This window comes from Sapajus apella, unplaced genomic scaffold (assembly GCF_009761245.1).
Source record: "Sapajus apella isolate SASKATOON/1434 unplaced genomic scaffold, GSC_monkey_1.0 scaffold199, whole genome shotgun sequence".
Classification (NCBI taxonomy): Eukaryota; Metazoa; Chordata; class Mammalia; order Primates; family Cebidae; genus Sapajus; species Sapajus apella.
Genome location: NW_022437139.1, coordinates 514,753 through 526,241, shown reverse-complemented (window position 1 = coordinate 526,241; position 11,489 = coordinate 514,753). Strand labels below are relative to the sequence as shown.

The window sequence follows — 11,489 nt, the reverse complement described above, 5'->3', positions numbered from 1 at the left end:
GGAGTGCAATGGCGCGATCTCGGCTCACCGCAACCTCCACCTCCTGGTTCAGGCAATTCTCCTGCCTCAGCCTCCTGAGTAGCTGGGATTACAGGCACGCACCACCATGCCCAGCTAATGTTTTTGTATTTTTAGTAGAGACGGGGTTTCACCATGTTGAGCAGGATGGTCTCGATCTCTTGACCTCGTGATCCACCCGCCTCGGCCTCCCAAAGTGCTGGGATTACAGGCTTGAGCCACCGCGCCCGGCCATGTTTTATGCTTTTTAATGAAGTTTTTTTGTTTTGTTTTGCAGACTTGCTTAACTTCTTTATGAATTCTGGATGTTAAACCTTTGTCAGGAACATAGTTTACAAATATTTTTGTTTATTTGGTATGTGATCTGTTTACCCCATTGATAGTTTCTTTTGCTGTGAAGAAGCTTTTTAGTTTAATTAGGTCCCATTTGTCAAGTTTTGATTTTGTTGCAATTCCTTCTGTTATCTTCCTCAGAAAATCTTTGCTAGCTCCTATGCTTAGAATGGTATTTTCTTGGTTATTTATCTTCCAGATTTTATTTTATTTTATTTTTTTATTTTTATTTATTTATTTTTTTGAGACAGAGTTTCACTCTTGTTACCCAGGCTGGAGTGCAATGGCGCGATCTCGGCTCACCACAACCTCCGCCTCCTGGGTTCGGGCAATTTTCCTGCCTCAGCCTCCTGAGTAGCTGGGATTACAGGCACGCACCACCATGCCCAGCTAATTTTTTGTATTTTTAGTAGAGACGGGGTTTCACCATGTTGACCAGGTTGGTCTCAATCTCTTGACCTCGTGATCCACCTGCCTCAGCCTCCCAAAGTGCTGGGATTACAGGCGTGAGCCACCGCGCCCGGCCTATCTTCCAGATTTTAAAAATAATGTTAAGTTTTGCATTTAAGTCTTAATCTTCATTTAATTTTTATATGTATTATCAGGGAGGAAACATTTTAGTCTTCTACATAGTGCTAGCTAGCTATTCCAGCACACTTTTTTTTTTTTTTTTAAAGACGGAGTTTCACCATAGTGTCCAGGCTGGTCTCGAACTTCTGACCTCAGGTGATCCGCCCGCCTCAGCCTCCCAAAGTACTGGGATTACAGGCGTGAGCCACCACGCCCGGCTCCAGCACATTTATTAAATAGGGAATTCTCACATTCCTCTTGTCAGATTTGTCAATGATCAGATGGTTGGAGGTGTGTGGCATTATTTCTGGGCTCTCTATTCTCTGCTCATAGATTATTTGTCTATGGGTCTGTTTTTGTACCAGTACCATGCTGCTTTGGTTACCATAGCCCTGTAGTTAGTGTAGTTTGAAGTTGGGTAATGTAATGCCTCTAGCTTTGTTCTTTTTGTTTAAAATTGCCTTGGCTATTCAGGCTCATTTTGGTTCCATATAAATTTTAAAAATAGTTATTTTTTAGTTTTGTTAACACCGTTTCTGGTAGTTTGATAGAAATAGCATTAAATTGGTAAATGTCTTTGGGCAGTTTGGCCATTTTAATATTACTACTGATATTTTCTATCCTTGAGCATAAAATGTTTATTTTTTTCATTGGCTTGTATCATCTCTGACTTCTTTAAGCAGTGTTTTGTCGTTCTTGTCATAGAGATCTTTCACCTCCATGGTTAGCTATATTCATATTCTGTTCCTTTTGTGCTAATTTTGAATGGGATTATGTTTTTGATTTGGCTTTTGGCTTGGATGTTGTTGATGAACAGGGATGCTACTTATTTATTAATTATTATTATTATTATTATTTTTTTTTGAGACAGAGTTTCACTCTTGTTACCCAGGCTAGAGTGCAATGGCGCGATCTCGGCTCACCGCAACCTCCGTCTCCTGGGTTCAGGCAATTCTCCTGCCTCAGCCTCCTGAGTAGCTGGGATTACAGGCACGCACCACCATGCCCAGCTAATGTTTTGTATTTTTAGTAGAGACGGGGTTTCACCATGTTGACCAGTATGGTCTCGATCTGTTGACCTCGTGATCCACCCGCCTCGGCCTCCCAAAGTGCTGGGATTACAGGCTTGAGCCACCGCGCCCGGCCTAATTATTTTTTTTGAGATAGAATCTCACTCTGTTGTCTAGGCGGGAGTGCAGTGGCGATCTCGGCTCACTGCAACCTCCGCCCCAGGGATGCTACTTATTTGGCATCCTGAAACTGCTGAAGTTGTTTATCAGTTTAAAGAGCTTTTCTGCTGAAACTGTAGGGTTTTGAAGACACAGAATCTTTTCATCTGCACAAAGGGATAATTTGACTTCCTCTCTTCTTGGTGGATGCCTTTTATTTTCATCTTTTCCCTGATTGCTCTGGCCAGGACTTCCAGTTGTATGCTGAATAGGAGTTTTGAGAGAAGACATCCTTGTCTTGGGCCAGTTTTCAAGGAGAAAATGCTTCCAGCTGTGTCCATGTAATATATTGGTTGTGAGTTTGTTGTAGATAGCTCGTTATTTTGAAGTCTGTACCCTCAATGCCTAGTTAGCTGAGGGTTTTAACATGAAGGATGTTAAATTTTATTGAAAGCTTTTTTTTAGCCATCTGTTGAGATCATCTTGCGGTTTACTCTTTAGTTCTGTTTATGTGATGAATTACATTTATTAATTTTTATATGTAGAAACAACCTTGCATCTCAGAGATACAGTCTACTTAATCACACTGGATGAGCTCTTTGATATTCTTGTGGATTTGGTTTGCCAGTATTTTGTTGAGAATATTTTCTTCAGTGTTCATCAAGGATATTGGTCTGAAGTTTTCTATGTTTTTCTCTCTGCCAGATTTTGGTATCAGAATGATGCTATTCTTACGTAATGAATTGAAAAAGAGTCCCTTTTACTCAGTGTTTTGAAATAATTTTGGTAGAAGCGGTACCAGCTCTTTGTACATCAGGTAGAATTCAGCTGTAAATTTGTCTGGTCCTGTACTTTTTTTGGTTGTTAGGTTATTTATTACTAATTCAATTTTAGAGTTTGTTTTTGGCCTATTCAGAGATTCTGTTTTGTTGCTGCTGTTGTTTAGTTTTTGCAGGATGTATATTTGCTCCGAGGTTACAGTCCTCAAGCTTGGCCCAAATTAACTCTCTACTTATATTTATGTTGCCTCAGCTTTTTCCTTTTAGGTAAACATATTACTTAGAGTGTGCTAGAGCAGCCTCTATGAGGAGATTTCTCCTTTGATTGTGCTGTGTTTGCTGTAATACCCAAAAATGCAAGCCAGATCGATCCCACATAGAATTTGCACAAAAGGTCTGGCCTCTGCCTGGGATTCACAAGACAGGGCCAGACTTTGGATTGAGAATATACAGAAAACCACCAGCAGGCATTTTCTGCATTGTGAGATGTCAACAATAACTTCTGAATCCTAGAGTTGGGAGTATGGCTTTTTAAGCTCTTTAGATCTTGTTCAGTGACTACTGTAGTTGTAAGTAGAGTCTGATGCCAGAATCTTTAAACAAGCACTAAGAGTGAGAAATAAAGGCCACAAAGTATCAAGAGCCATGACCACAATGCTGGAATAGAGTATTTTTGTCCTTCCTCTTACCCAAAAGCTAATGAATCAGGATAGGTGAACCAGGTTCTGGAGCTTCACCAGGGCAGTTCCATTTTCTATTTAGAGTCAGCTTGAGTCTCTTCAACCTGGCTTATCATTGGGCCATCAGCCCCAGGTTACTAAGAACCTCTCACAATCACCTAGGCATTTTTGAGACGTTGGAGGATGTCCAGGCCCAGGACTGTGTCAGGCTAACAAAAGTGATTAATTCTGCTTAAGTCTTGGTATAAGAGAAAAAAGTAATCCTGTGGGTATTTTTTTCTCCCCTTATACAAAAAATAACTTTGGTTGGTACCAAGATGAGAGTTTCTCCAGTTTCCCAGTTCTTGAGTGGAAGATGAAGAGGTCTGGTGACTCAGATAAACTAATTGCTTCAATTTTATATGGTTATTCAAAGAATAGATGGAGCAGTCGTGATCCCTACCATCCAGAAGCTTTTAATCTAGAGTAGTAAGTGGATACATGGTTGAATTAAGCATCATATGATGGATACAATGAATAGATGTGTGCAAAAATACTCCAGCTTTATTTGGATCACTTTGTAAAAAAAAATTGTTGTGACTTCTGATGTCATTACCTGAAGAAATATTTATGAACAGGAGAATTGTTATTTCTGTTTCTTTTACCTTGCTAACAATACATATGTATCATCTAATAATATCCTGGAAAACTTTAAGAGATTTCGTTAAATTGCTTATTATTATATGTTATAAAATTGACAGGGCAGTGGCAAAAATAGGTCAAAGTTACATAAACTCTGGGATTTTAGTTTCTTTTTGGTAAGCTTAGGAAAACAGAACTGGAAATACCCCAGTGCCATAGAGAACAGAATTCTACATAAGGTCCACTACCTAACCCAGGTCTATTCAGATTCACCGGCCCCCTTTATTTTATTTTATTTTATTTTATTTTATTTTATTTTATTTTATTTGAGACAGCCTTTTTCTTGTTCCCCAGGCTGGAGTGCAGTGGCACATTCTTGGCTCACTGCAACCTCTCTCTCCCAGGTTTAAGCAATATTGCTGCCTCAGCATCCCAAGTAGCTGAGATTACAGGTGCCTGCCACCATGCCCATCTAATTTTTATATTTTTAGTAGAGATGGGCTTTCACCATGTTGGTCAGGCTGGTCTTGAACTCGTGACCTCAGGTAACCCACACACCTCAGCCTCCCAAAGTGCTGGGATTACAGACAGCCACTGTACATGGCCAGATTCACCTTTTTGAAGGCTTTATTTAGGTTTAGGTCTGGCTCCATCCTGGAGTCTTGCCTCACAAAACTGATTTAAAGAGATTAAAATTTTGGCTAGTGAATTATTCTGCCTTTCTAGACTTAGTGCTCACAATTTTTACAAACCCAGAAGCAGGTAAATGAGAAAAACAATCTACGTATTTTAGGATCTTAATTTTTTTTTTTTTTTTTTGAGGCAGAGTTTCACTCTGGTTTCCCAGGCTGAAGTGCAATGGTGCAATCTCGGCTCACTGCAACATCTGCCTCCTGGGTTTAAGCGATTCTCCTGTCTCAGCCTCCTGAGCATCTGGGGTTAAAGGCACCTGCCACCATGCCCAGCTAATTTTTGTATTTTTAGTAGAGACAAGGTTTCACCATACTGGCCAGGCCGACCTAGAACTCCTGACCACAGATGATCTGCCCGTCTCGGCCTCCCAAAGTGCTGGGATTACAGGCGTGAGCCACCATGACCGGCCAGAATCTTCATTTTTTAATTTTGTATTAAAACCAGTGCTTACGGAAACATTTCATTTAGCAACTTATTTTTTATTTCTGCAGATCCAGTAGTTCCTCCACAAGTAACAAAAACGTAAATATAAACATAGTAAATTTCTCTGACTACATTTAATTCTATGTCCCTCGTGTCTGTTTATTTTGTACATTTTATTTTTTAAAATGACAGAGAAACAGATGAAGGAATAATACTGAACCCTTTATTTAAATCCTGGAAATTATTGAACATTTAGTATCAACTTCCAGGGTGTTATGAGGATGAAATCACATAATGTGTTATTCCCAGCACAGTGCTTTGTAACATACTCTTGAGTAGATAGTACCTGCTTCATAAACATTGCATTATTACATGTGTACATGTTGTTTTTCAAATACAGCCTTATTCAGAAATTGCTGCTGTTTCCTCTGTAAAGAGCCAGCAAGGAATATGAAACTTCAGGATGGAGATTGGTTGTCTTCATTTGTATCAGAAGTATTTGTGTTGTGACAGGAGTGCTGAGTGTAAGGGACTCTGTGCTGTGTCTGCTTTCTCTAACTACTACTAATAATGAACCCAAGGGGAGCAATATCAGCATGGCAGGGGACTTGTTTGAAACACCCATTCACGGACTTTTTCCAAACCTGTAGATTCACATTACACAAAGTAGAACCAACATTACCTGGTAATTTTTAAGCTCATCAAAGCTTGAGAGGCAGTGCTTATCAGCCCACTCTTCTCATTCAGATTACATGGTCAATTTGCAGAAATCTCTTTATTTGTGCACTTTCCACCTGTTTTGTTTATTGTTCTGGGTGGAAGCATCCGTGTTGTTTTAATGAAGTGCCTCATGTGACTCTAAGTTGAGGCCAGAATCAGGTATGAGGGCTTCAAAATACATTCCTGAGAGTTAAGTGGCACATTTGCAGTAAAAGGTGGGCACAGAGCCTGTTCTGTTTGACTTTGGTAGAGACAGGGCAGTGTGGCTTATATTTCCATTACTGTAGCAGAAATTGCTGGTGTGTGGCAGGGGAGGGCACCTGTAGACAGGAAAAGAGGAATGTATATTTTTATTTCCATTCAGCTAATTGTTCCTGAATCTCTTCTGTTTTAAAGGAGAGAAATGGGTGGACCTTTTGGTCTTGGTCCTTCTGTCTGTGGGTGCGAGGCTGGCAGGGAAGCAGGTGGTGCTGATGTCTTTAAGGAAATTTTCTCAAGATACCGGTGTCACTTGTCCAGAGAATTTTCCCTGAAAAGATTTTCCAGAGGAGGGGGAGAAAGAGGGAAAATGGCTGCTTTTCAGCTAAACATGTCTCAGATCAAGAGCTGTGTCCACCCTGCCTCCTGGAGTGCCCTGCATTTAGTACTCACAAACCTTTACTTCTCTACTTGTGTTTCTCCTCCTCAGTGAGTTTATTTCAAGTACTTTTAAAAATTGTTGTGATAGTTGATCTCTAAAAAATATTTTTTTCCTACGTACGAGAGCCTTCTCTACATCATGGCTTCTTATATGCAATGCAGAATTCCTACCATAAATTTATGATCTTCCATATAAAAAGTGTTCCTTTTGGCCGGGCATGGTGGCTCAAGCCTGTAATCCCAGCACTTTGGGAGGCTGAAGTGGGCGGATCATGAGGTCAAGAGATCGAGACCATCCTGGTCAACATGGTGAAACCCCGTCTCCACTAAAAACACACAAAAAATTAGCTGGGTGTGGTGGCATGCGCCTGTAGTCCCAGCTACCCGGGAGGCTGAGGCAGGAGAATTGCTTCAACCCGGGAGGTGGAGGTTGCAGTGCGCCGAGATTGTGCCGTTATACTCCAGCCTGGCACCTGGTGACAGAGCAAGACTCTGTCTCAAAAAAAAAAGTGTTCCTTTGTGGCTATTGAAAATGGGAAGATGTGGATACTCAAGATTCCTATTGTGGGAAAGCTGAGGTTCTTAGTAAAGATGGAGAACATATAATGTTGAGGTTTCATCTGTGTTCTCTATTAACTCTATACAGAACTGGATTAAGAAAGTGCTTATTTAAATGGGATGGCATTTAGTACCCAGGAAGTTCTGAAAAATATTATTGAGAGATTCCTGCTCTCTAGAGTACTAAAGAAAGTCTACTTAAAGTCATTATTAAAAATTATAGGCCAGGCACAGTGGACCACATCTGTAATCCCAGCACTTTGGAGGCTGAGGCAGGCAGATCATGAGATCCAGAGTTTGAGACCAGTCTGACCAACATGGTGAAACCCCATCTCTACTAAAAATACAAAAATTAGCCAGGCATGGTGGTGTGTGCCTGTAATCCCAGCTTCTCAGGAGGCTGAGCCAGGAGAATTGCTTAAACCTAAGAGGTGGAGATTGCACACTGCTCTCCAGCCTGGGTGACAGAGGGAAACTCCATTTCCAAAAAAAAAAAAAACTGTTGAACTTGGGAAATATCTTGACCTTTGCATAAAACTGATTTTTCTTTTCTTTCTCTCTTCCTCCCTCCCTTCCTCCCTCCCTCCCTTTCTTTCCTTTCTTAATGGAGTCTCACTCTCTTGCCCAGGCTGGAGTCCAATGGTGCAATCTCAGCTCACTGCAACCTCTACTTCTTGGGTTCCAGTGATTCTCCTGTCTCAGCCTCCTGAGTAGCAGGGATTACAGGTGCATGCCTGCATGCCTGGCTTTTTTTTTTTTTTTTTTAGTAGAGTTGGGGTTTTACCATGTTCCTTAGGCTGGTTTCGAACTCCTGAACGGAGGCAATCCACCCTTCCCGGCCTCCTAAAGTGCTAGGATTATAGACATGAACCACTGCACCTGATTTTTCTTTATGGTTAAATTCAATCTTTAATGATTTTTGTGGGGCAATATCTCAGCAGTGATACTGTGTTCATCTGTGTGCATCAGCACCTCATGAAATTTTTTTCTAGTGTAGTTGATAATTTACTTAGCAAAAGAGCTCTGACTTTTTGTCACTATTGAGTCAATTATTTTTCTTTATCATTAAGTATATTTATGCAGCTAATTTGCATAAACCATCACATTTAATCTGGCACCTGCCATTTTTTCTGATGTTTCTTTATTTCTTTCTTTGTGTGTGTGTGTGTGTGTGTGTGTGTGTGTGTGTGTGTGTGTGTGTGTGTGTGAGATACAAGTCTGTCTTTGGAAAATGAAGGCTCTTACCTTTGTTTACAGGCCAGAAAAATTGGGAAAAACAGTCTCTTTCCCTTACTGAATGTTTGACAAGATAGTCTTCTTGGGTCAAAAACATTGGCATTACTAGTGATCTTGTTAGAATTTTAAAAACTCAGACATTATTCCAGGTCTTCTGGGGAAAACAAAACAGAACAAAAACTTCACCACAAGATCTCCAGTTATTGTGCGCATTTAAATTTGAGAGGTACTTTCTAAATCAACTTTTATTTTTTGTTGGAAAAATATACACAACTCATTATGTTGTAAATATAGCACTGAAAAATGTATATATTTGTGTTTATGTCCTTAACTATATACTTTATTATAGAGAAAAGTATTATATATGCACTGGTGTTTTGGATCTTATGCCATTCTCTTTCTTCGGAGTAAGAGAATACATTAGAGAATATTTCTGTGTTGAAAATTATTGGATAATTTCAGTTACCCTTTTTTTGGTGATGGTGTTTTGAGTCAGAGTCTTACTCTGTCACCCAGGTTGGAATGCAGTGGCAAGATCTCAGGTCACTGCAACCTCTGCCTCCTGGGTTCAAGTGATTCTCCTGCCTCAGCCTCCTGAGTAGCTGGGATTACAGGTGTGTGCCACCATGCCCAGATTTTGTATTTTTAGTAAAGTCGGATTTTCACCATGTTCGTCAGGCTGGTCTTGAACTCCTGACCTCGTGATCCACCTCCCAAAGTGCTGGGATTACAGACATGAGCCACCACACCCAGACTAATTTCAGTTATTCTTATAAGTCAGAATCAATTCTCTTTACTCTCTTGTTTAACCTTAATTCAAATAATAAATTCTGCCCATGGCCACTTGGTAAATATATGTGTGTCCGTATATGTGTTTTTCAGGAGACGCTGACATTTAGGGATGTGGCCATAGAATTCTCTCTGGAGGAGTGGCAGTGCCTGAACCCTGCTCAGCAGAATTTATATAGAAATGTGATGTTAGAGAACTACAGAAACCTGGTCTTCTTGGGTGAGAATAGCTTTAATACACCATTCTTAATATACCCTAAAAGTTGATGTCTTTTTTATTTTTTTATTTTGTAATTTATGCTTTGTATAAATGTTTCTGATCCTTATTTTAAGAAAATCTTGATGATTTGTCTGTGTAGAAAAGAATTTCTTCAACATGTTTTATCTTCATCTACACTCCACATTTCTAATATTTAGTGGCATAAAATACTATTGCCCATATCTTTTTTTTTTTTTTGGAGACAGAGTCTTGCTCTTGTCACCCAGAATAGAGTGTAGTTGTGTGACCTTGGCTCACAGTAACCTCCGCCTCCTGGGTTCAAGTGATTTTCCTGCCTCAGCCTCCTGAGTAGCCACAGTACAGGTGCATACCACCACGCCTGGCTAATTTTTGTATTTTTAGAAGAGAAGGAGTTTTATCAGCTTAGCTAGGATGGTCTCGATTTCCTGACCTTGTAATTGGCCCTCCTTTGCCTCCCAAAGTGCTGGGATTACAGGTGTAAGCCACCGCACCTGGTTGCCCATATCTTAAAATCTATTTGCCACCATCAATATATATATATATTTTTTTAATTTTCTGCCCGGCACCTCCGACCACCATCAATTTTTGATTCACGAGTACCAGGTAGTAAAATGAAGGATCTGAAAATTTAAAATATTTCCTAAATATTTAGAGATGTCTCTCATTGATTAGTATTTTGGGATCAATTTTCTAGAATATTCTATCACATTGTTTTTACTGAGCACAGTACTAGGTTGGTAATTAGAGACTATAAGAAAGATTTATGTTACTTATTTTTAATAAAGCAGGTATTGCTGTCTCTAAGCAAAACCCAGTCACCTGTCTGGAGCACGGAAAAGAGCCCTGGAATATGAAGAGATATGAGATCATGGCCAAACCCACAGGTAGGTGAGAGTAAATACAACAAACAACACGGATGAGCAGTCCAAAGGTCATACAAACAAAAAGCCAGTTCTTACAACATGATTTGGGAAGCTGTGTTGCAAAGCAAATAGTTTCTGGGAGGCCTGAGTATTTTCTTAAATTTTTCCCTTACATAGGGGCATCTTCTGTCTTCTGCTGTTAAATTCTCTAAAAATTCTACTTTTCCTTGGGTGATCTTCCTCCAAGTTTACAGTGAGAGCCAAAGTCCTCTTCATGGCGTGTAAGACACTGTACAGGCTGGCCACAGTGACTTACACGTGTAATCTCAGCAGTTTAAGAGGTGAAGGCCAGCAGACTACAAGGTCTGGAGTTCGAGACCAGCCTGGACAACATGGTGAAACCCCATCTGTACTAAAAATACAAAAATTAGTCCGATGTGGTTGTGGGTACCTTTAATCCTAGCTGCTTGGGAAGCTCTGGCAGAAGAATCACTTGAACTCAGGAGGCGGAGGTTTCAGTTAATTGAGATCATGCCACTGCACTCCAGCCTGGGTGACAGAGTGAGATTCCGTCTAAAAAAAAAGGGGACTGTACATCTGTATGCTTTTTCATTTTTTGGGAGACACAAATATCTGCGTAATTTTGAAAAACTCCATGTTAAACTATTTTTTAGTTCTCTTTTTACATCATGTCTAAGATGTGTGAGAGTAGTGGTTTCTGTTCAATTAAAGGTTTCTGTGTGAATTTTTCTGCACATTCCATTCTGTTTGTGTGAAATTGTAAATTATGATGTCCCTCTACTTTGTTCTTTTTTCTCAAGAGTGCTTTTGCTATTTGAAGTTTAAAGACAGTCTTGCTAGGTCACCAGGCTGGTGTGCAATGTCCTGATCTCAGCTCACTGCAACCTCCGCTTTCCGAGTTCAAATGATTCTCCTGCCTCAGCCTCCCGAGTGGCTGGGATTACAGGCATGTGCCACCATGCCTGGCTAATGTTTGTATTTTTAGTAGAGTTACGAGGTTTCACCATGTTGTCCAGACTGGTCTCGATCTTGTGACCTCGTGATCCATCCACCTCTGCCTCTCAAAGTGCTGGGATTACAGGTGTGAGCAACTGTGCCTGGCCAAAATGAAATTTTTTTTTTTTTTTTTTTTTTTT

The 11,489-nt window shown here is 40.2% G+C and overlaps 2 protein-coding genes across 5 annotated transcripts in view; one reads left to right on the top strand and one right to left on the bottom strand.

Annotated features, from left to right (window-relative positions):
* LOC116543866 (zinc finger protein 429-like) overlaps positions 1-11,489 on the bottom strand; it is a 785,602-nt gene that overhangs the window by 423,930 nt on the left and 350,183 nt on the right. The window lies entirely within an intron of this gene.
* The window catches only part of LOC116543869 (zinc finger protein 431-like), a 20,156-nt gene continuing 10,785 nt past the window's right edge, over positions 2,119-11,489 (top strand). The window contains exons 1-4 of one of the 4 annotated variants that reach the window (XM_032269821.1): positions 2,119-2,423; positions 2,480-2,482; positions 9,322-9,448; positions 10,255-10,353. In XM_032269821.1, coding sequence (XP_032125712.1) covers positions 2,298-2,423; positions 2,480-2,482; positions 9,322-9,448; positions 10,255-10,353 — 355 coding nt within the window. In that variant the 5' untranslated portion in view covers positions 2,119-2,297. The remainder of the gene's footprint in view (positions 2,424-2,479; positions 2,483-9,321; positions 9,449-10,254; positions 10,354-11,489) is intronic. The other 3 variants (XM_032269818.1, XM_032269820.1, XM_032269819.1) reach the window with 3 other exon arrangements.